General features: G+C 38.9%; 2 protein-coding genes across 7 annotated transcripts in view; both read right to left on the bottom strand.

Annotated features, from left to right (window-relative positions):
* Nucleotides 1–2,740: 2,740 nt before the first annotated feature.
* LOC108155707 (proton-associated sugar transporter A) overlaps nt 2,741–25,631 on the bottom strand; it is a 39,428-nt gene continuing 16,537 nt past the window's right edge. For 2 of the 3 annotated variants that reach the window (XM_033389280.1, XM_017286697.2), the window contains 6 exons: nt 23,899–24,161; nt 10,965–11,312; nt 10,683–10,912; nt 3,408–3,832; nt 3,171–3,345; nt 2,741–3,113 (listed from right to left, as the gene is read on the bottom strand). In XM_033389280.1, the coding sequence (XP_033245171.1) occupies nt 2,883–3,113; nt 3,171–3,345; nt 3,408–3,832; nt 10,683–10,912; nt 10,965–11,312; nt 23,899–24,161 (1,672 nt within the window). In that variant the 3' untranslated portion in view covers nt 2,741–2,882. Of the gene's footprint in view, nt 3,114–3,170; nt 3,346–3,407; nt 3,833–10,682; nt 10,913–10,964; nt 11,313–17,309; nt 17,822–23,898; nt 24,162–25,631 lie in introns of those variants that run through there. The other variant, XM_033389281.1, reaches the window with a different exon arrangement.
* On the bottom strand, nt 13,235–14,750 carry LOC108155709. 4 transcript variants are annotated; one of them, XR_004471922.1, is made up of 4 exons: nt 14,652–14,746; nt 14,516–14,587; nt 14,233–14,461; nt 13,235–14,172 (listed from the first exon to the last, which is right to left on the bottom strand). XR_004471922.1 is itself a non-coding variant. In XM_033389282.1 (3 exons), the coding sequence occupies exons 2-3, from the start codon at nt 14,420–14,422 to the stop codon at nt 13,970–13,972; spliced, it is 390 nt and encodes a 129-aa protein (XP_033245173.1). In that variant the 5' UTR covers nt 14,423–14,587; nt 14,652–14,746; the 3' UTR covers nt 13,235–13,969. The 4 variants fall into 4 exon arrangements, 2 of the variants coding, with proteins under 2 accessions (XP_033245173.1, XP_017142190.2); XR_004471921.1 differs by having other exon boundaries at nt 14,233–14,587; nt 14,733–14,750; XM_033389282.1 differs by having other exon boundaries at nt 13,235–14,169; nt 14,233–14,587.

The raw sequence follows: 25,631 nt of genomic DNA, 5'->3' as shown, positions 1-25,631 counted from the left end.
TGCTCCATGCTCCAAGTCTCCCTCAGTGAGCGCGGGTGTACACAAGCAGAGAGAGAGAGAGAACACTTAAAGTAAAGCTGAAGAGTACAAGAATACACTGTCCTACAGGGGTCTTATAACATGAATTGGGTGTAAAATTTTGTCGATTAATGGCCACCTAATTTACGGTAACAATTTATTTGCATAATTAAAAAACTTTCTTTTTTGATTTATTGTCATCAGGTTATATATAGTGGTATTTATTTTGGAAAAGATTTTGCATAGAGTACCATACTAATGACACTGTGCGACAAAAGGAAAACTTTTTCCATCCTCTTTCTTAAAATTACTTTAAATATGAGAAACCCCGATTTGCTGACTTTGCGCACTTTTTTTCATAAAAAAAAAGAATTTGCTTGATAAGAGATGGTATGACCTTTCATGGAATTTTTCATTGGAAAGTTGAAGTTTTTACAATTTTTTATGTTTTTTTAACTTTGAAATTTAAAAACAATTTTTTTTTTATATATTTTATTTATTTTATATTGCAATTCTCAAAAAAAAACGCTACTAATAATTAATTAGAATTTAGTAAATCAAACCCGTTTTATATAAAATTTTATATTTTTATTGTTTGAGCTACTTAAAGGCTTTAATCCTAAAAACAATTTAATAAATGTGGATGATACGGTTGATTAAATTGGAGTCCGTCTGGCAGCTGCTGTGAGACTCAAAAAAACTCAATCTCTACACGCACTTCAATCGGGCGAGAGTGTGAGACAGAGAGAGGGTGAGCTTTTACACTGCCAGAGAGCAAGCTGAAGCTTTTTTACATGTCATGTCATGTAATAATTGATGGAATTTACATTGAGAGATCCATTTAGTTAATTTAATTATTAATTAGTTATTAATATAATTTATAATTTATATAAATTAATAGTAAACTATAAAAAATCTTATATGTAGTAAACATTAAATTAGTATAAATATAAATGGAAAAATGTTTATTCTAAGATAGAAGACACTTAATGTTGCTTTAGCCTTCTTTTGAACACCTATGTATGTATGTATGTTCATACATCTGTAAGATATGCGTTCTGTGGCGTGTGGCGGTGTATTCCAACCCCGACCCCCGTGCAGCGCTGTGTAAACACACACTGCAACAGTTGTTCTATTTTGGCGCCAAAAATAGCGGAGAACGTAAACAAAAGTCTATCAAAAACAAAAAACACACTCAATCCGAAAGCTCTCTCTTACACTCACTTACACTCTCATCCACTCACGTACGTAGGCTACAGGATGTAGGTCAAACACTGCGTATGAGTGATATGGCAAGAGGCAACAGAATTTCGCTTTAACCTTGCCGCAGTTCAGTTGTGCGAGTCGCGTACAACAGTCAACTCCTTTTTGGAAAATGTGAGATCCACAAAGCGGCGGAAGGCTGTAAAGGAAATTCGCGAGCGACTTTTACCGAATCAATACTGCGACTTGTGTGCTGTGACGGGCCAAAAGAAATAAAAGAAGGCACACAAACGGGCCGAACAATTGGAATTTATTTTTGGCAGCCCATTGACATTGGTTACACATTGGCGGACACATTGTCGCATAGACAAAGGCAAGTGGCTCTCAAACTGCCAGCAGGCGAAGGCGATGGGCAGAATCAGCATTAAAAATGCAAAGGTCCCAAGTGGGGTCCACGGTCCACCTGCGAAAAGGGCTCTCTCTGTTATCGCGCCTCTGGAGGCGCACTCGCCTCTCATTGGTCTCATCCATGCACATTCAGGGCGAGTCGAGTCCTGTATCCTGTGGCCGCCATGGAAATTACACCACATACCCCAGTGCAATGTCAAGTGTCAGAATGATCTGTCACCAGGCGGGAGGGGCGAAATTTTTAGATATAGGTTTTATAGTGAGAGCTAACAGGAGTGCGGATACCAAATTTGGTTACTCTATCGTTTATAATGTCTGAGATTTGTGAATATCCCCAGATTTTCGTCCTTTGCGGGGTCGGAAGGGGGTGTGGCGAAATTTTGAAACAAACTCGTCTCGGTCCGATATATAAGGAGTGTGGATACCAAATTTGGTTGCTCTAGCTTTTGTAGCCTCTGAGATCTTGGCGTTGCATCCACAATATTGCACATTCGAGAAAACTAAAAACGCAGAATCATAGATAATGATCATATATATCAGATTGCTGAATCTGGATCAGATCAGATCATTTTTATAGCCAAAAGGAACAAATCAATTTGCAGTGGCTAGGCAGCACCCGACGTCACGCTCAGACTGATTTTCTGTCTCTCTCGCACGCACTCCTTGTCGTGTCGTTTAATATTAGCGGCGTCTGCCGGAGGAGAGCCATACTGACTTAGTATCGGGTATAACTGTAGAGTTGCGGTCCGCTGCAACTCACAACGTTCCCCCTCGTTTTTGAACTACGTACGTAGTTAAACCCATGTTACAAAAAGCGAACGTGTTCATAATCAGCTCACTTTGAGATTATAGTGCAATGTAGCAAAAACATAAATCAGGTAGATTTTATAATACAGAACTTTTTGGGTGCATGCAAAAAAAAAAACAAAAAGCATATAGTATGTTGGTGACTAGCTCCTTTAATCCATATTTAGCAATCACATCCTTTGTTATTCGTAGTTGGTTTCTAGCTTCATGTATTCGAACCGTTTTCGTAGGGATACTAAAACACATTCCGCCCCCAAATAGCTAACGGTAGCATGGGGCTCCACTCCACTTACACAACGATGCGGATTCTTTAATAATTGAATATATAGTCGTTGATTTATTACCTTCAACTTAATAATAAATAAGTTTGATTGCATTAATTCTTAGCACGTATTAAGGTGCGTAACATTTGCATTCTTAATAATTTTTGTTTTGTTTTAAAAGACTTATAAGTCCAAATACATTATCTTTGTAGCAGAAAATGCTCCACAGAGGCTCAAGAAGCTTGCAGTATAAATAACAGCTGTTGTAGTACCCGATATTTTAATAATTGTACCCATACACATAGATAAAATAAACTGGGCTAAGAATACCATGCTACTTATAATGGCAATATCAGTGCCCAATCCTCTTACTCCTGATCCATGTTTTGCTTGTCCATTTTCATCTAACTCAAACTGAAAACAATAATAATTTTTCTTATGCAGATTATAACTTACTTTTGGCACACTCACCGTGGATAAATAGTGGTAGTGTGCTACAAGTAAATATGGCATGGTGAAGAGAGTAGAATACATAACACCCGCTGTCCAGCTAAACAGTATGACACTTATTTTGGCTCGAGTCAAGGCCATTAAGGCCATTCCAGTGCAATAAAAAAAAAGACCTCCAATGTATACAAGCTTGGCCCTTAAAAAGTTTAGGAATATATGATTATTTTGACCAAATTTGTTTCAATAACTTCGCATTACCGAAAACGTTGAATAAGCTTGTCTATAACAAGGGAATAGCAAGCACATGACAGTGAATACATTGCCATTCCCCAACATCCGAAGCGAATGCCCTCTTCGTAACGGATCTGAGGGTTTGAGCCTTCTGTTGCCTTTGGGTCACCATTGAATATAGCTTCGCCCACAAAATCAGTAAAATAAAGTGAGTAGCAAACGTGCGCCATCCAACAAAAAAGATTCGTGAGGCATACCATTCGCAAGGAGTATGGCATGTATATAATGGATAGTAAATAGTGTGATAATGTCTCTATTTGTACGGAGCTCTGCGTCTGTTGTAAATTTTCCACTTCAATTGTTTGTGTTAAGGGTTCTGGAAGTTCTGTGAATGAAGTTTCATCAACATCCTTCAAGGTTGAGGTGTGATCTGATGTCGTTCCAGTTATAAGCTTAAAATAAAAAAATTCCAGCAGAAATCAATAAAACTAAAATGAATTTATATCATCGGATGGCCGAAGAAAAACTGGTTGTGCACGTGATCACCACGAACAGTCATATGAATACGAATAAATACATTGAAGGATCGAACAGGACAAAATATTCAAAAGTAATTTTATCAGTTTTAAATACATATTCTTTGAAAACTGCACTAAAGAGACGCACAGTGCTGACTTTAGGCATTTCAGCCTTAAAATTAATAAATTCTAAACTCACATGTGTATGCGTAAAATAAATGGAACTAAACAGGCTGCTAACGTTGCAAAAAAAAAATGTTTGCTTTATTCGTTATATCATGTACGTATTTATATACCTGCATTTTTTATGTAATTCTTATTTCTTGATTCCTGTCCTTCCTCTGACATCTCTACAATTGGTTGGCACTGATGTATTTGAGGGGTTCATCTCTTTTTAGCAACTTAAAATATTTAACCACACACACAATCTTTTGATAAAGTGATGTAAAGAATGACTTTCATTACACCGTATTCATAAAAAGTTTTATAGTTTTGAAAACGTTATTGCATTTCTGATGTATGTGCATAAACCTTATTTCAAATTTAATTGTTTTTAATTCCCTTTTTTATTTTACTAAACCTCTAGTCACATCCCTATTAGAATTGCCATTCGGCGCAGGCGAGATCCCGCGAGATCAAATCTGGCTAACTAGTTTAAAAAAATATTTTTTTTTCTGATAATTAAATACTTAAACCATTGCATTAAATGGTGTAAGACGCCAAGGAAAATTAGACTAAGATTATGCGGAAGGCCACGCCGCGGCTTGCATAGAGAGAAGAAAAGGAATGGCAACCGGTAGTTATGTTCAAATGTTAATTGTGGCATTACGCTTATCTTCTTTCCATCTCATTACCTATTTGATTACAGTTTTAAAATATTTAATTTATTTCCATTTTCCGCAAGTGTTTTTTATTCCGCTAGATATGTATTTCTCTTTGCGCACCAACGCCATGATTTAAACCTCGCTCCCCTCCGCCAGAGGGTGCACACTGCACGAGAGCGCGTAGAAGCTTAGGTACGGCAAATGTATTTGTTCATTCTGTTCTGATCTAATCAAAACTAAGATAAATCTGGTAGATATGGTCATTGTTTACGACTCTGATGCGGAATTGTGTTGTAAATTTGAACTGTTTTATTTTAAAAACTTATGGACTATATATAGGAAACTATAATCTAATTAAAACTAAGACCAACGCTAAGAAAAGGAAGGATGTGCGGCACTTGTTCCCCCGCTCATCCCTTCCAATGACACCAATGGCATGCATACCGCATGTGTTAATAGATTTGGGTTGGACACGACTGTGGAACCGCTCATTGTTCTATGTGTTCTTTTTCTCAAGCGTCATCCTTCAAGTGGATGGATTCAAGTTTATGGGATTGCCTGTGTCGGTTCCTGTTCACGTTCATGATCATGAGAGATTGTAGTAGCCAGCACAAAAATATAGGGAATTTGTTTTATTTTCTTTCGTCTCGTAAGACCCCCTTGTTATCTTTCGAATGGTCCAACTTTAGCATAGTAATTCTGTACAGCGAAAAGTAGTTTGGTCAAAAGATTTCAGTTCATATTCTTTCGTTTTTTCTACCCGATACTCAAAATGAGTATAGGGGTATATTAAATTTTTTGGTGAAAGTGGATGTGTGGAATGTTGATATATTGTTGATCAGCATCAATAGCCGAGTCGATTGAGCCATGTCTGCCTGACCGTCAGTCCGTCTGTGCGTCCCTATGAGTGCCTAGTGCTCAGAGACTATAAGAGCTAGATCAGTGACATTTCGTATCCAGACTTCTGTGATATGTCACTGTTACAAGTGTATTTCAAAACAAAAATCTGTGGTATCCACAATTTTGAAGCTACGAGAATCGTAGAGAATAATTATACATATCTGTCTCTCTCTAACACACACGTTTCATGGTCGGCTTTGCGTAACGCTAAAAGTGAGTAACCAAATTTATTGTCCACAGTCTTGTGATATCGAACCTGCAAAAGTGTATTTCAAAATTTCCCCCACAATGATAACGGCGCACAGTGGGGAATTCCGCCGTTTCAGCTTGCTAAATTAATAACTTCTGAACAAATAAAGATATCTTCATGAAACAAACTGCATTTGAAAGAAAAATATTTAAAAATTTAATCTGTTTAAGTAAATTATGCTACAGTGTCTAAAAGCTTCACAAAAATGGGTTAAAGTTTAACTTTGTGGCCGGTGCATTTTCCTATGTAAAATGCTCTTGCTTTTTATTTTTTTGTATCGTACTTTTAATGCTGGTTTTTCTATAAAATATTATTTTTTATTTAATTTTCAACTTAACCTAATTTAAATAAATTTAAAACAAGAACATTATTTTTTTTTTATTTTGAAAAATGGTTGGTTATTTTTTTATTTCTGTAAAATAATCCTCTACTCTGATGTTCAATTAAAATTTGACCATGTGCCTGAATTTTATGAAGCGTGGGAGTTAGCTTCTTTTCAGGATATTTTTCCAGTAACAGCTCTGCAGTCTTCGAGGCATATTCACCAAACTATCGCGTATTTATTTGTTCTTTGCAGTTTAAAATATTTAAAATGACACCTAAGCTTTTGATGTCATTATCCACCCCATTTATTTCTCCCCCTCTCGGAATGGTATATGATAGTTTTAAAATGAACTCCATACATCTAATTCTTGCATGCAAAACCTGGTCGAAAAGACAGGTAAAGGTAGAAATACTAGCCTGCATATTCATTCATAACCAACAACATAATAGAGGTAGCGCGAAATGGAAAATTATTCTAATATTGAGTGTACCTGAGCATTTGGATTCATTAGTACCTAACTTTTCACCAGTTTTTCAACTTTGACTGGATTTTACAAAAATATATCACTAAATTTTCACCAATTTTTTTTTCGTTTGCGCTTTGGAGCCGTTTGGCTTCTCTACCGATTTATCTGTCACAACCTCGTACGAAAAACGGTCAAAATATGATTTTGTATGGCATTTAAGAGGTGTGATAGCCGTTTTTTACCGTTATTCGTGCGAGGTTGTAACAGGTAAAAACGGCCAAAAAAAATCTCCTACTTTTGCCACCTCTTTTCGTCGAAATCGCGACTGTGTGCCGTCTGCCGGAGGAGAGGCAAACTGACTATTTATCGGGTATATCGGTTATGTACATTTAAAGTTGCGGTCGCAGCAGCAACTCATTACGTTCCGCCTCGTTTGATATATATACATATATTAGGCTTTGTATTGCGAAAAAATTGTGTCGGAATCAAAATGTTCTGTTTGAGATGCCAATCTTTTTTGGGACCTATTTTTTTCAAAAATAAATATGGTGAATTTGGTTTAAACTTTATAGTGCGTATTTAAGTTTGGTGGCTAAGCGGAAGCCGATTGCTTGCTATGGCCAGATAAATTTATTGAGAGGCATAGAACTGCAAAAAACGACGGCGGCAGATCAAAGTGATTGCCAAAGTGGCGGCGGCAGAGAGCCCCTTTAGCGGGAGAGCACAGGTGCTCTGCAGAACGGCTACGGTTGCAAAACCTGCTCATACAATAACTATAACAATACCAATGCTTAAATTGACTTCCTAATTCATTCTTCGGCGGCTGGCCCGAACATACTCCCCCCGTTGGGAGCTAACCTCTCAACAGAGATCCTTAGATCAGCGACGCGACACACTCCGTATTTACCGTCCTTACTCCGTCCTTACCAAACGCATTGGAGGTAGGTTCTCGTCTCGTCGTTGCAAAAGAGTGAGATACTCTTCGCGCCAACGCCTCCAAAATATTTGTTGTAGTTGGGTGACCCGCTGCCAGCCAGCAGGATTCATGGACCTCCTTCATATGCGGTTCGCTCAGACAAAGATTCTTAATCTCCAAAAGCTCGTTCTTGGCCCTAACGAAATTTGTCGCATTTTCCGACCAAATTTTACTTGGCCTTCCTCGAGTGGAAGTAAAATGCTTTAGAACGCCTAGAAACGATGCGGTGGTCAAATCCATGTGTATAGTCTTAGAGGTGAAGCAGATGAATACGCTAATGTAGTGACTGATCCAGTGACTTCAAAAGCTCGAGATCCTTCCAAACGTTTCTTAGCTAGGTCTCCCATGATGTGTTTAACCATGCGCGGCCTAGTCCTGAAGCATCTCACACACTTGCTGACGACCCTTGACACTGCTTTAATACTTTCATTGGGCCAATATTCCAGCCGAAATTTGGATAGCTTGGCGCGAGGTCCGGCAAGGAGATACGTGAAAAACGTTGTTTTGCCATGTATATTATTTCTAGGAAACATTTTTTCAGTTTTACTTATCAATTATAAGATTACTTAACAATAAAGATTAAACTCTCAGTGCAACTCTTAGTCCGCCTTTACCCAACACAAACAAACTGGATGGTTTTGCCACGCGAGTACGTGCCAAATGTCCGTGGGAAAAGCATGGTGTTTCCACCATTCCACGAAATTTGTTGATATACGTTTTATAGTGAGATCTAACAGGAGTGTGGACACCAAATTTGGTGGCTCTAGCTCTTATAGGTTCTGAGATCCTTGAACTCACTTTTTTCAATTGGCAAAACCGACCATGAAACCTGTGTGTTAGAGAGAGACAGAGCGAGAAAGAATTAAATTGTTTTCTTGATTCTGGCTATAATAATTATACGATCTGGTTCAGATTTTACAGTCTAGAACATATAGTCATCTTCTACGATTCTGCGTTTTCAGTTTCAGTTGAAATCGTGGATGCCAAAGATTTTCGCCTATTGTGGTGGCGGTAGTGGGCGGGGCAAACTTTTGAAATATTCTCGTAACAGTGACATATCACAGAAGTCTGGATCCAAAACATCGTTGCTCTAGCTCTTATATTCTTTGAGCACTAGGCGCTAATAGGGACGGACAGACGGACGGACGGACAGACAGACAGGGCTCAATCGACTCGGCTATTGATGCTGATCAAGAATATATATACTTTTGAGTATCGGGTATAAAAACGTTAACTTAATTATTTCAGCTTGGTCAATGCAAAACCAAACAAAAACCGGGTATATGGTAATGTGAAAAGTCGCTCAATGGCATATGCAATCGGTATATAAGGTCTCGTTACTGATTGAAGACGAACGACGGGATACGAGAAGGATACCTATGTTGGCTCCCACGCAGAAAGATCTTTCGTCGTGTAGATGGATGATGCGGTGAGTGGATGAATTGGATGATTATCTGCATAGATGACAAGATGAATGCGTGACAACCAAAATAAAGACTGTAACAATAATTAACATTAATACACTAGTCATTTGATTACGGTTTGACATGGACCATGGAATGGCATTCCCTTTTTGTTTTATACCGAATTTACTTGGTTTTTGCACATTTTCGCTGTATCCAAACAAGCTTTTTTTAAAAAAAAAAACAGTGTTTCGCATATCGGGTCTAACTTTGAAAGTTAATAGCACATAAAACTGCTGGATCGATGCCTCCCGGCTGGAGTAGGAGTTCGTACTCGATTTTTGCAGGTGTGAAGATTGTCCCTGGAGCATGTAACATCAGCTGCTGGCGAGGCCAGGGGGGGTCAATGATCGCGGTCCATCTACTGCGGGAGATTAGGTAAGCTGCCACGCTGGGCGCTTTCAACACATAGGTACTAGTGGAGCTAATCCTAAACAGAAAGAAAATAACGTTTTTCAACTGATCGCTGTACCTGGGTAGATAATTAACTAAACAGAATTGCACCACTATTTGGTTAAAATGTGAACATACTGTTTTTCAAACGCTCGGACGGCGACTAATGTGTTAGCGATATATCATTCCTCCGTCCACGGCTTTAAACTATCACTTTGCACTTGCATTGATCTTTGACTTTGGCTTGACCTTTGGATAGGCACTGGGCCGGCTTTAAGCGAATATATTTATATTTTAAGACCGGTCACGATGTCGGCCACGAGGAGAAAAAATACGCTTTTTCCACTTTCTCTGTTCTGTTTATATTTTAAAGAATGCAGGCACCGCTATAATTTATAAAACATAATTTAAAGCAGAAAAATTGCATCTCAAAGGGTTGTCTCTGGACTGCAAAATAGCTATTGATGAGTGTTCGGTCAAACTCTTTTCACAAAACAAACTACTCGAATGACCATCGTAAAATAGATAGCCCACGCTCACTTTATATAATTACTCTCTCAATCATTGTAACAAATTCACCACAGTAGATCTCTGTAATAAATAGTTATTGCCTAACGCTCAAACGCATCCATTGACTTTTCTTGCACGGCTAACGCATATAAAAACTAACACACCCCCATCCGTGAATAGACATTAATGCGGAAAACGCTCTGTGTTCAAACAATGAGCTTTATCAAAGCCTCCAAGACACCTTGAATTTTACTCCACGGCCTAATTTTAGGCGGTAATTTTGAATTAACCGACGATACTTCGAACTGGAGAATATTAAACTTTTAGCTGCGTTTTACTTAAAAACAAGTAATTGAAAAAATAGAGGTAATTTAATCACGTTTACGATGCAACCAGGTTGGCTTTTTTTTGTTTGTCAGTATCGATGAGATAATAAAACATGTCGATAGTAAAAATTTGTGAAAACTGTAGCACCTTAAAACGAAACGTTTTGGTTGAAAATATAAAACGAAAAAATAAGTGAAAGACGGCTCCGACTTTCACTTATGTATATACATATACATATATATGTCACATTAACTAGCACATGGTCGATGGTTAATTAGCTTGAAAATAAATAAAGAATTATTATTTATCCATACTAATTTTAAAAATTCAAATAAATACAAATTTTTTACCTCTTTCTTATTTTCAGCGTTCTTGCTTGATACGTCAATGTCAATAGCACCGTAAGTTGAAAGAGGCACTTCTAACTGTTCTTGTTCCTTTCGACTGTCATTATTTTCTGAGCCCGATAGTGCCCAAAGTGGAATTTCGGAAAAGCTGGTAATTGTTATTGTAACACAAGCCACAAATATAAACGTTATAATTGAGAAAACAGCCTTGACATGTCCTCCCAATCGACGACCTGCATCAGTCACATAAGTATTAAATATTCTTCGCTTCAGTAATTAGCTTACCAATTTCTGTGTCATCCCAGTTAAGGCCTCCCATTGAATAGCCAAAAAATCCTCCCAGTCCTGCCATTATAGTGAAAGTAGAGAGACCCTTGGCATGATCTTCGGGAACACACACATCCAGAAGATACGCTCTTGAAGGACTTTGACAAGCATCTGCGTCAAAGTCAAGAAGAACAGTCCCCAAAACAGTAAAAAAAATTCCCCAAGGATGGGAGTTCTTTGAAGAGCTATGCATATTGTGAGTGGCATTTTGCGTCATGTTGCTTACTGAAAATACATTAGGCGGGTACTGATTTTCGTCGCCAAACCAATAACCCAAACTTTCACCATTTGGTACCAAAAGAAGTCCTTTGAATAAAAAAAATGTTTATTAGATGAATTATAGGTAAACAAATTTTCTGATATGCATATATATAACTTTTATAACGAATGGGCAAATCCAGTAGGATAAGTATTGGGATATCATCCCGTATGGAATAGGAAAAGTAAGTCTGAGCTATAACTCGAACTGAGCTTGGGTGTAGAGATATAAATATTATTTATTTTTTATTGATGAAGCTATCAATCATCAAATTCCTTTCTTCTTCTCAAAATTAATATTACTGACTCAACTTTCCGTAATTAGTAAAAATATTTGTAAGTTGAATTAATGCTTATTTAGTTTAGTTCAAATTCTAGCTAACCCGGCAGACGTTGTTCTGCAATGCAACAAAAAAATGTTCTAAATTAAATTTTTGCTAGTGTTTTTTCTGCCTTAGAGGAATAAAATATGCAGATTTTTTCATTGTATCATGTTCATTTTTGTATTTTAACTATAACCTTAATAGTTCTTTTTTTTTTACTTTTTCAGGCACCTAGTGATACACAACATTTTTTTTTTATTATCATGCACAAAAACAAACAATGCACCGTAAACATGCGATATATGTAAAAGACAGTAGTTAACACTATCCCACCTGGCATTCGATTCTATGAACCATGCTCTGCTTATTCACAATCTCTCTTTATTAAGGTTCCCAACGAATCTTCTAGATTGGATTTTGTTCTATCTCTCTAACCGTACTCAACGTGTTTTGTTTTCTAATGTGTTGTCAAATATTGTTAATGTTACTTCAGGTGTGCCACAGGGAATTCATCTGGGCCCGCTTCTGTTTATTTTATTTGTGAATGACCTTCCTCAAGTTATAACATACTCTACTACACTAATGTATGCTGATGATGTTCAAATCTATCTGCCTTACTCTGATTGGTATATGCACACACGCCTTCAATTGGATCTAAGTGAATTACTGTTGTGGTGTATAACTAATCTTCTTTTTCTTAACCTTTCTTAATGCAAACTTATCACATTTTACCGGCGCGCTCCACATTTTGTCTTATATGTTCTAAGAAATCATGTCCTCGAGCGAATTTCGAGTTCAAATGACCTCGGAGTCCTTTTTGATCATAAGATGTGTTTTAACACCCATATAGCTGCAACTGTAAATAAAGCTAAGGGTGTTTTAGCGTTCATCAAGCGTTGGTCCAAGGAGTTTGACGACCCGTACGTTACGAAACAACTGTACATCTCGTTAGTACGTCCTATATTGGAGTATTGTTCTTGTGTGTGGAGCCCGCAGTATAAAGAGCAGCAGGCTGTTATTGAATCCGTGCAAAAGCAATTTTTAATTTTTGCCCTTCGGAACTTTAACTGGGACTCGGGTAGAATCTTGCCACCCTACCGGTCTAGGCTAAATCTTATTGACCTGCCGTCGTTGCACCATCGCAGAATATGCAATGGCGTAATGTTCGTGCACAAGCTCCTTCTCGGGATTGTTGACTCCCAAACTCTCTTGGGTCAGATTGACTTGGCCGTTCCATCTAGACCTACCCGTACTTTTAGGCCTATCCGTCTACCCATATTTAGGTCTAATTATGCTGATCATGAACCTTTTAGGGTTTTATGCCATAATTATAACTCCCTCTGTCAAACCCTATCCCCTGAACTGTCTCTTAAACTAATTGCATGCAATATTTATAATCATTTAAATTTAGCTAACTTTTAACTTATCTTTTTCCGCCTTTAGTAACTAAGTACCATTATTAACAGATAATTTGTTAATTTAATAAATAAATAAATAAAAAACAATAAATATATATTATCGAACAAATTTTCTTTCCTGTCAGAAGACTGCAGCGTTTGTCTCTCTGAGAACCGAGAGAGCGAGTTTAGAAAGTGGACGGACCCTCACTACATCGGTCAACACTAGTGTTAGGCAAACAACAAGCTTGTTAGAAAATAAAAACAATAAGATCTATTTTTAATGGTTTTTTGCTTAGAATTTTCATGGATACACATACACCATTGGATACCAAGGACGAGAAACAGAATTACAAAGATGAACGTGAACTGGATGCTCATTTTTTCGAAATCAATTTGATTTGGTGTTCGTTATTATACCAAATTTCGGGCGCTTTTTTGATGTCGTGAAGTAAAAGGCTGAGCTGCAGGATGGCATTCTCACACAATGCATCAAGCAGATCACAGTCGAGCGTAAATGTAACGCGCAGGTTATTGGTAACGTTCTACTTAAGGTCAATTCCAAACTGAACGGCACCAATCACAAGCTATATGAAGCCCCGAATGGATCATGGGTGGCGGCAACACCCACCACTCTGGGGATCTCTCGCTGATCGGGCGACGGATGAGTCACACCATCACCCACAAACATGGTGTTCTTTAGCAGACAGTGCAGGTCATCCCTTAGCTTGTGATTGGTGCCGTTCAGTTTGGAATTAACTTTAATTAGAACGTTACGTTAACGTTCTACTTAGAACGTTACGTTAACGTTCTACTTAAGGTCAATTCCAAGCTAAACGGCATCAATCATAAGCTAAAGGATGACCCCCGCTGTCTGCTAAAGAATGCGATGTTCTTGGGTGCTGATGTAACTCATCCATCGCCAGATCAGCGTGAGATCCCCAGTGTGGTGGGTGTTGCCGCCTCCCATGATCCATTCGGGGCTTCATATAACATGCAATATCGCTTGCAACGTTCTGCCTTGGAGGAGATTGAGGACATGGAGTCGGTAGCTCTTGAGCACTTGCGTGTCTATCATCAGTTCCGCATATCCTATCCCGAGCACATTATCTATTATCGTGATGGTGGCAGCGATGGACAGTTTCCCAAAATTAAGAATGAAGAGTTGAGGGGGATTTCTGCGGCCTGCTTCAAGGAAATTTGAACTGTTACATCCAGAAACCTCCTTAATTTCTTTCGCTTATTTACCTTCGCTTCCTTTCAGATGCATATCAAACCCAAGATTTGCTGCGTCATTGTAGTTAACCGGCATCATACGCACTTCTTTCCGAACGGAGCTCCATCGCAATACAATAAGTTCAACAATGTTGTTCCGGGAACCGTCGTCGATCGCACCATTGTCCATTCCAATGAGATCCAGTTCTTCATGGTCAGCCATCAGTCGATTCAGGCGACGGCAAAGCGGACGCGTTACAACCTATTTGAGAATACGGGCAACTTGGATATTGATGTACTGCAGCAATTGACATACAATCTTTGTCACATGTTTCCTCGTTGCGACCGCGCAGTGTCTTATCCGGCTCCGGCACTTATCCACCCATCACTGGGTGCGAAATTAATTTTAATATTGTTATAGTTACATATATTCGTTCTGACGTTATATATACCTTGACTGCTTTCCTTACACTGGGTGCGACATTAATTTTAATACTGTTATAGTTACATATATTCGTTCTGACGTTATATACCTTGACTGCTTTTCTTACAATATGGCTATATATGAAATGGTTAAATTTTCATTATTTTCGGTGGAAAATTGAAAAACCTAGTTGGCTTATAATAGGTTAATCGTTTGGTGTTCGTTATTATACCAAATTTCGGTCGCTCCATGACTTGCCGCTGGCCGTGCCTCCTGCCACGCCAATCAAAAACGGCGACTTAACCTCATCTCCGGTCAGAGCATCGCCGTTCGGCAGGCGCAGAATATCTTCTTTGTTGGAGTCGCCCATTGGGAAAATTTGTTGGAAAAGTGCTTATTTTTCTTTTCTACCAAACTAACAAACAGCTGACCGATTTATATATCGATATATATGTTTTTTCAATAATATTTTTATAGGTGAATTACCCGCAACCAATTAAAATAAGCTGCCGTCGACCGCTGTGATGAGGACCATTCAATTTTCAACACACTCTTTAGGCTCTCAGAAAGTGGGATTGTTAATTTTTGAAATCATATCGTATTTCAATATATCAAATTTTCTAAATTTTAATATCGCCATATCGAATACATCAATTATAAAAAATCAATATATCGGAAAAAGTTCCAGAAAGATGTTTTTAGTTTAAAGACGTGTTTTTTTTAAATTTTTTGTTTTCAACAAATAATTTTGAAGCTGCTGAGCTTTCGGGGGTTGTTAAATATTTAAGAGTCAGCTGTGAATCCAGGTTACAATCCAGGGTAGCCACCCTACGGGTCTAGGCTAAATCTAATTGACCTGGCGTCGTTGCACCATCGCAGAATATGCAATATGCAATGCAATATATTCTCGGGATTGTTAACCCGAACTCTCTTGGGTCAGATTGACTTGGCCGTCCCATCTAGTCCTACCCGTACTTTTAGGCCAATCCCCTTACTCATATGTAAGTCTAATTATGCCGAACATGAACATTTTAGGGTTATATGCCATAATTATACCTCCCTCTGTCATACCTTATCCCTGAACTATCCCCTGAACTAACTAACTTTTAACTTATTTGTTTTCCTCCTTTATATTATGTACCATTATTAACAGTACAATAAGTGCACGCATCTAATGCACGCAACGGCTATCATAACTGTTAAATCTAATACAAAACGAGGGGGAACGTTGTGAGTTGCTGCGGAGACCGCAACTCTACATTTATACCCGATACTGCAAATTGATTTCTTGCTTTTGGTTACAAAAATGATCCGATCTGATCCAGATTCAGCAATCTGATAGATATGGTCATTATCTATGATTTTGCGTTTTTAGTTTTCTCGAATCTGCAATATTGTGGATGCAACAGATTTTCGTCCTTTGTGTGGGACGAAATTTTGAGATATACGTTTTATAGTGAGATCTAACAGGAGTGCGAATACTAAATTTGGTTACTCTAGCGTTAATAGTCTCTGAGATTTGTGGATGCCACAGATTTTCGTCCTTTGCGGGGGCGGAAGGGGGTGTGGCGAAATTTTGACACAAAACGGTCAAGGTCCGATATCACAGGAGTGTGGATACCAAATTTGGTTGCTCTAGCTCTTATGGGTTCTGAGATCCTTGAACTCATATTTTGCAATTGGCAAAACCGACCATGAAACCTGTGTGTTAGAGAGAGACAGAGCGAGAAAGAATGAAATTGTTTTCTTGATTCTGGTTATAATAATTATACGATCTGGTTCAAAATTTGCCCTCTAGAAGATATAGTCATCTTCTACGATTCTGCGTTTTTGGTTTTCTCGTATCGTCGAAATTGTGGATGCCACAGATTTTCGCCCTTTGTGGGAGCGGAAGTGGGCGGGGCAAAGTTTTGAAATTTTCTTGTAGCAGTGACATATCACAGAAGTCTGGATCCAAAACATCGTTGCTATAGCTCTTATAGTCTTTGAGCACTAGGCGCTGAAGGGGACGGACAGACGGACAGACGGACAGACATGGCTCAATCGACTCGGCTATTGATGCTGATCAAGAATATATATACTTTATGGGGTCGGAAACGATTCCTTCTGGACGTTACACACATCCACTTTTACCACAAATCTAATATACTCATTTTGAGTATCGGGTATATAAAATCATATTTTCACCGTTTTTCGTGCGAGGTTGTGGTAGGTAATCGGTATGGAAGCCGAACGGCTCCGAAAAGCAGAATTCGCTTTTAGACTTAGGTAATAAATAATTCAAAGAACATATACAAAATATTTCTAGTGAAAATTTTGGTGATATATTTTTGTAAAGTCCACACAAAGTTTAAAAACGGCCCAAAAGCTCCATATGCTCAGGTACCCTCAATATTAGAATAATTTTAGGCATTTTTATTGGTAGGTGAATAGAATTTACATACGAATAGCAAGGTTCAGAAGGAACAATAAATAAAATAAATGCAAATAAAACTACACTATGCTACAACATTTTAGTGAATAGGCAGGTGAATTTTTTCAACGATTTGCAAAGGAGAAAAACTCGGCACCACACCAAGGAGCTGGGTGGGCTGCCGATCGTGGTTAGGGCACTATGGGCAAAACGGAAACCGAACCACGATGGCTAAGAAAAACGTAGTTTTCCCTACAGGCCACTTGAACATACCGTTTTTCAGATTTTTCCACGGAGACACGAGTGTTGTGATCTTCTGGCAGAGATGTGGGACGCACGGTTGGTGGCGAGGCGTGGCAGATATGCACATTAAGCCAGGGTAGTTGTCTCGCCAGTTTTCTCAATCACCTTTTTTTTTGTAATAGATCGGCGCCGATACAGAGGATAACCGTCGTTTCCGCCGTTAATTTTCGTGGATATCATTTAACACTTACTGTCGACCATGCAAGATGATTGCAGTTGATGGCGCCACACGGTCCATGAATCATATTTTTAACTACGACATCATGTAGGTCTGGATCGGCGTCGTGATCGGGAATTTCAGCAATTAGTTGGTCTGGTTGAATTCTTTCCACTAACCAAATAAGAATGTGTGCAGGCCTCGATTTTTCCATACGATTGAATATGCATCCAGCATCGAAAATCTCCAAAGACGCGTTCTTTGTAGTTCATGTAGTTCATCAGGGACCTATTTTTATACACGATACTCAAAATGAGTATAAGGGTATATTTGATTTGTGGTGAAAGTGGATGTGTGTAACGTCCAGAAGGAAGCGTTTCTGACCCCATAAAGTATACATATATATTCATGATCAGCATCAATAGCCGAGTCGATTGAGCCCTGTCTGTCTGTCCGTCTGTCCGTGCCTATGACCGCCTAGTGCTCAGAGACTAAAAGAGCTAGAGCAACGACATTCTGTGATATGTCACTGTTACAAGTGTATTGTAACAAGTGTGAACCTAGATAACTTCAATTTGGAGCGTCTGCTCCGCAGTGTTACTTTATTCAGAATGAATCTTAGAATTTCATGTTGGGTTCAGCTAACCCGAAACATGCAATGCTTATATCTATGTATGTCTTATATATATGTGTAAGTATATTGGTATATACATATTTGTATGAATGTACATGCAGAAGGCATATACATTGGAATGCTTATTGACCACTTGGAATATATTGCCGACACTGCAGTTCTCACGCTGCAGGCCAGTCGACATATAAGGGACTGATCGTATTACGGCTCTTGAGTGTGGTTGTAATACGTAAACATTGCGACAAAGTGTCTTTATGTTAATGAGCGTGATACTCTACATTAACTTTAGGCATATGACCACTTGACATATTGTATACACTACAATACGGTGGGCATATTCTTATTTGGCATAGAACATACTACAGTATCTCAAATTCTCGAAGATTTTGGAAGACGATGGATGCGTTTGAGCGGTAGTCAATAACTATTTATTACAAATCTTAGTGCTTGAGCACTGGGCATAAGAGAGACTCTGCTGTTTTGAATTTATTATAATGCTTGTGAGAGTAATTATACAAAGCGTATGCTATGTTTTACGAGGGTCATTCGAGTAGTTTATTTCGTTAAAAGAGTGACCGAACGGACTGCTTTCAAACCACCGGAAGAATTCCCAACTTGTGTTATGGCCTGCAACATGTTCCATTTGCAGTGCGGAGGTGCCCTACCCCTACATTCCTATCCTTCCCAAGCACAGTAGACTGCACTCTTCTAAGGTGAACCTGGTGTTGGTCAGCATACGAGTGCCCCTTTGCACTCTTGACTGCCGCTTCCCAAAGACCTCCGAAATTAAGTGCCCTGGGAGGAATAAAATGGAAATTAATAAAATCAGATGCGCAAAATTTATAAATTTCATCTTGGGTCTGCTTTAAGAACATAAACTTTTTTAGTTCCTGCAGTTGATTCGATGGCCTCACAAAGTTAGTGGCATTATCAAAGAAGATGTCTGCCGGCAACTTGCGACGACCTCCCATCCGTTTCAATGCATTTAAGAACGCCTTTGTTGACAAGTCAGAGACTATTCGATGTAAACGGCCTTGGTGAGAAGGCAAACGAATGCGGCTTTGTATGATTTAGTAGGTCCCTTTCCACAAAAGTCAACTCCACAGCGTTCAAAAGGTCGAGCAGGAGCGAGTCGCGTAGGCGGTAATGCGCCCATGAGTTGTTGTAGCAGCTTTGGTCTGTAGCAAAGGCAGTGTACACAGGAGCGGACAATTCGACGTGCCAACTGTCTGGCGTTAACAATCCAATATTCCAAACGAATGAGAGCGACTAAGGCTTTAGGTCCAGCGTGATAGTTCAGAAGATGCAAATGGCGAATATAGTTCCATACAAATTTGGACTGACTAGGCAGCAGTAACGGATGTTTTTGACCGTCTGGTAGGTCTGAGTATTCCAATCGACTTCTAAAAAGGGAGTAAGAAACTTTACGCTGCTTTTTAATAGTTTTTGCTTCTGAAGTAAACGGATGTCCTCTGCAAAATGAGTTTGTTGAATGTTCCAAATAAGACAATGTGAAGCAAAACAAAGTTCATCTGGCGTCGGTGATGTTGTGGTAAACGTCGATTGCTTCCGACATCTCCCTATGGACCTAACCATCCAAGCAATGAGACGAAGACTTAGAGTGTACGAGCTGATATTATCGACGATGTTGAGGATATTTTTTGTCTCCTGTACGGCAGGGAACTTCCTTAGGATATTCTATGTAATAAGCCTCAGATTAAAACTGAAAAAAGGAGAGCGATCACTCTCAAATAAACCTCAAAGCTAACAAGACGTCTTCTTTTTAAAACATAATATAACATGGCGACCGTGACAAGTGTCACAAACATGTTAAATATAAATAGAACATGTAAATAAATACAGTTTGGAGTGAAAATAAAAAGATTCAAAGACAACAGCAGCAACAATAACGACAACGATAGCAGCAGCAGCAGCAAAGCGACAATATAGGCAGCAACGAAGCCGAAAGTTGGAAACAAATAGTAACTAAACCGGAACCAAGATGCCCAGCAGACTGACCTGGACCACTGGAGTCGACGCACTGTAAATACACATGCTGCAAGAAGACCAGCAACTGCGCCCCAACCGTCTGTGAGAAGACCAGCACCGGCGCCCCAACCGCCTGTGAGAAAACCAATACCGGCGCCCCAACAGCCTGTGAGAAGACTAGCACCGGCACCGTTGAACATGCCAAGTTAGACCAACGGGATCTTCAGGGACCAACAGCGCTCCGAGCCCGCAAATTAAATAAAAACGAGGGGGAACGTTGTAAGTTGCTGCGGAGACCGCAACTCTACATTTATACCCGATACTTAGTCAGTATGACTCTCCTCCGGCAAACGCCGCTGCAACAGATTTTCGTCCGTTGTGGTGGCGGAAAGGGGTAGCGTGAAATTTTGTGATATACATTTTATAGTGAGATCTAACAAAAGTGCGGGTACCAAATTTGGTTGCTCCGGTTGCTCCGGACCTTGATCCGATATCACAGGAGTGCGGACACCAAATTTGGTGGCTCTAGCTCTTATAGGTTCTGAGATCCTTGAACTCACTTTTTTCAATTGGCAAAACCGACCATGAAACCTGTGTGTTAGAGAGAGACAGAGCGAGAAAGAATTAAATTGTTTGCTTGATTCTGGCTATAATAATTATACGATCTGGTTCAGATTTTACAGTCTAGAACATATAGTCATCTTCTACGATTCTGCGTTTTCAGTTTCAGTTGAAATTGTGGATGCCACAGATTTTCGCCCTTTGTGGAGGCGGAAGTGTTCGGCGCAAAGTTTTGAAATATTCTTGTAACAGTGACATATCACAGAAGTCTATAAAAAGTCGTTGCTCTAGCTCTTATAGTCCTTAAGCACTAGGCGCTGATAAGGACGGACAGACAGACAGGACTCAATCGATTCGGCTATTGATGCTGATCAAGAATATATATACTTTATGGGGTCGGAAACGATTCCTTCTGGACGTTACACACATCCATTTTCACCACAAATCTAATATACCCCAATACTCATTTTGAGTATCGGGTATAAAAAAAAGAACCAATGAAATGTAACAGAACCTTTTGTAATACTGAGCGATAATAGCGTTGCTCTTAATAGAGTATGGCCTGTGAAGCCATTGATCGAATAGGAATAAACTAATATAAAATGAAAAGAAAAAAATTGTAAGTAATTTTTTTTTTGTTTTTTAAATAAATACATTTAATACAATATATATATATTCTTAAAAGTTAAATGCGTTCAAATTCTATCCCAAAAGATTATAATATATCAGAAGATGTTGGACCACGGGTCTAAAGTAGCGGACTCAACCGCAAACGTAATTAGCAATGTCGAAACTGCCTCAGTCGACTTAAAAGTAATAACAGTTATGCTTATAATAATTGTTGTTCTGTTACTAGCAAATACACTAACTAAGCTATATAAGTTGCACAATAAGTGCATAAAGAAAAAAATAGCAGTTAATTTAGATATGGTTTAAAATGATAAGCAAAATAAATGATATTTATAATAGCATACCAAATTTTAGAGTAAACTCATTGCGAGTATTGCAAAAACATCGCGAATTCATCAAAATAGTTGAATTCGAGAATGAATATATAGAAACTTACCAAAAAACTTTGTGGGGGCGGAAGTGGTCGGGGCAAAGTTTTGAAATATTCTTGTAGCAGTGACATATCACAGACGTCTATGTCCAAAACATCGTTGCTCTAGCTCTTATAGTCTTTGAGCACTAGGCGCTGAAGGAGACGGACAGACGGACAGACAGACATGGCTCAATCGACTCGGCTATTGATGCTGATCAAGAATATATATACTTTATGGGGAGGGATTCCTATCCCTCTAAATAGTTCAAGTTTTATCCATGCCCACATTATTGATTATGATGGTTTATTAAATAATTTAAAGTCGTGTACATTTAATTTTCTACTGGTCTTGATATAATTCCCAGTGCCGTTCTTAAACTTTGTGCTGGTGAATTTCCCACCGTCTGGCAAGAATCTTACATAATTTCCATCCATAAAAAGGGGTCTAGGTCAGATGTTTCAAACTATTTCTGCCATTCCTCGACTCTTCGAAAAAATTATTTCATTCCCAACACTTTTGTAGTTCCCTGTTTTCGGAATCCCAGAACGGATTTGTAAAACTTCACTCCGTTTTGTCTAACCTTCACCTAGATTCCACCACAGTTTTCCACTTATGTAACTGCCGGATTTGCAAGACAGTGTCAAACTTTCTATACTTGGATTTTCGACCAAACTTCTTCTCTGGTCTAATGCAATCATTCTCAGCGTGTCTGTTTCAACTCTTATCTTTCTAAACCTGTTTTTGTCTTGTCGGTTGTACCTCAAGGTAGCCATCTTGGTCCCTTATTATTTAACCTGTGTATTTAACCCCAAGTTTTAACTCATTCCCGAGTCCTAGTGTATACTGACGATGTCAAGCTATGTTTTCCTATAGTGATCCTGTGTCCCCGTTATTTCTTCAATCGGATTTCGACGGTCTCAATAATTCCTCCAAAGTTTTCCAAATGTAACATGATAACTTCCATCGTAACATGCCTTACATTTTTGAATTCTCAATAAATAACACTTCCTTGGAACGCCGGTAAAAATTACTTGGGCATTATATTTCGAATAAAGCAAAAGGAGTCCTTGGCTTTAACAAAAGATGGTGTAACGATTTTTCTGACCCCTATACCACTAAACTACTCTACGTTTCTCTTATCCGGCCTGTCTTAGTCCTCGTCTGGTCTCCTTATTACAAAAAATATCAAGATATTCGATGTGTATTTTATGATATGCTCATAAGAATAAACAATGTTACGGGGAGTCGCTTCAAGAGTTAGTGACAGACATAATGCGACATTTGCGCTTGGCTTACAATGATGATCCAACCGACTTTCTGGAGAGACGCAAAATCAATGGTTTCAATCAATCAAACGTCTGAGGAAGGGCCTGTGAGACTTCACTATTGATATGCCATTCCTCACCAAAAGTGCATTTTGTACAAGCTGAGGTGAATTATGGTAACCGGCCGATTACAACCCAATTACAAGGAGTATTCAATGGACTGCTTCATTGGCAACTAAACGGTTCATATGGCGAGACAATGTCGCAATAGACAAAAAAAATAGAGCGGAAACCATCACAGGAATTAGGGCAAATCAAAAAATTTGGGACCAGAGACCCCCGAGACAGAATTCTCAAACTAGAACGACTTGGTACAGAGGGGCAAGGGCTGACTCATACTAGGAACTGTCTCATTTCCCAGTTGGAGCGAAACTCGAAAAACCTCACGGCTGGAACCGAGCTGTTAATAACTTTGTTACTAACTATAATCAAGAGAGGTATAGTTATAGGAAATGTGGAGCCTAGAGGCTTTCAGAGCAGCTTAAATCCGAGCTGCTGGCAGAACGATCCTCGTCGAGCAACCTGGAGAACCTGCTGGAGGCCATACAGGCCATACAGGCCAATGTCACTATATCCGAAACTAATGCAGAGCAGTCCACGGTGCTGGAGGTGCTTAAGGCGGAAAAGAGCAAAACGAATCACTGTTTTGAGCTGTTATTATACTAGAAATATTTAGTCTTGGAACAACACGTAAAATAACCAAGAAATAATGTCTATCTGTATAGTAAAAATACGATCTTGGATAAAATAACCAAGAAATAATGTCTATCTGTATAGTAAAAATACGATCGAATGGATTTTAACCTATAAATACTGCATGCACCATAAAATATTTACTTATTATTATTACCAAAAACTACTCCGATTGATAGCAGTAATATAAATGGCCGCCGTCGTCCCATATTTAACTTGCATCGGTCAGATAATGATCCCAATATTGGGCATAAAAAAAATCCGACTAGAGGAGATAATGCCCAAACCAATGTCATATGCTGATGCTCAACTCCGATTTTAAGTAGAGTCGGAGACACAAATGCTGTTTCTGCCGCGTACGAAAACTCAATGCCCATTACTGCAGCAGATACACGTATCAATTCAGAACGCGATTTACATCTGTAAAAAAAAGAATTCATGGTATATTAGTTGTAGTACATATACAAAAATACTCGTAACAAAAATCGGATTATAAAAATAATTTTGGTCATATATAGGCCATTAGTTGGAAAGAGGATAAACTAGCTGCAAAAATTAATATTAGAATATAACTAACTTTTTCTTTCTATGTTTTCCCGATCTCTCATGTCAAGGACGAGCAAAATTGATAGTGATCCCCTTCCCGTTTAATAAATTTGTCCCTTTTCCGAACAGCGATACCAAAAGAAGAGAATGCCTGCATTCTGCAGTCATCAGCTTCGATACCAATTGTGGCGCTTACGTATATGTACATATATACGTCTCACTTGCTTAAACAGCAAAACAATACCTTTGATGGGCCGCGATTTATCAAGAATTTACGTGCGGAGACTATGAAGCAAATGACAAAAGAAACGAGAGGGAACGTTGAATGTTGTTGTTGCGACCGCAACTCTACATTTATACCCGATACATGGTCAGTGTGGCTCTCTCCGCCAGACGGCGCTAACATTGAACAACACGACAAAGACTGCTTGCGAGAGAGACAGAACATTTGTTGGAACGTGTCTTCGTTACGAGACAGGTATGAGAGTATTAGAAATTTAATAAGAGGAAGGTGGATATAATCTGGTAGAGGGAATTATAATCTGAGCATGAGACCCTAAACGGTTCTTGGAAGGAGTAATTCGATCAACAAAGTGAAAGGGACAACGGTATATAGATTCTAGTGAATCTAATAGGAACGTGAAGTTTATGCGGCTCAACAGATCAGGGCTAGCTACGTCACCCTTGCGCAAGTTCTGCAAGTTCTACTAATAGCAGTCTACTAGAGTAAGATAGCAGTCTCACACCCGCATCCCAGCCTAGGCCCCGCAGAGCAAAGAGTAAAAAGTTGTTCTGTACTGATTCTATACTGTCTTGGTGTACTTTGTACTAAGGGTACTATACACAGGTGCCGTATTCTAAAATCGGACAAACTAGCGAGGTATAGAGTCTTTAGGGGTCGTCAAGTTCCTTTGACCACCTCTTTATAAACCCAAGCACACCCATGGCCTTATTTTCCATGGTAGAAATGTGTTCACAAAACTTTAGCTTGGAGTCTAACCAAGATTACCCACCGATGTAATTCTGTCAAGAGAACCACCAAATAGAGTGTCAACAAGGGGCTAGAACGATGCAATGCCCAACACCATGACTGAAAGTTATTGAGATCGGATTGAAAGCGAGAATAAAATGAAAAGTCCTTAAACTGGACACAGAGGTTAACATCTTCTCCATACATAAGTACTCGACAGTATGTTAATACCGAAGGCAAGTCATTAGGAAACAGTGTGAAGAGTAAGGGGCCTAGATGGCTGCCCTGTGGTACTCCCGAAGAAACCTTTACTGGTGAGGAGAGGTAGTTTTTGAAGAGCATTCTTTGAGACTTGAAACAAAGATAGCTAGAAA

The sequence above is a fragment of the Drosophila miranda genome, chromosome 2 (genome assembly GCF_003369915.1).
Source record: "Drosophila miranda strain MSH22 chromosome 2, D.miranda_PacBio2.1, whole genome shotgun sequence".
Taxonomy (NCBI): domain Eukaryota; kingdom Metazoa; phylum Arthropoda; class Insecta; order Diptera; family Drosophilidae; genus Drosophila; species Drosophila miranda.
Note: the sequence above shows the minus strand (reverse complement) of the source record. Positions and strands in the feature narration are given on the sequence as shown.

Coding starts and splice junctions, on each gene's coding strand:
- LOC108155709 (XM_017286701.2), bottom strand. CDS start 14,422: ATGGCTGACCATGAAGAACTGGATCTCATTGGAATGGACAATGGTGCG. Junction 14,173..14,232: donor GCATCTGAAAGGAAGCGAAG/GTAAATAAGCGA, acceptor ATTTCCTTGAAG/CAGGCCGCAGAAATCCCCCT.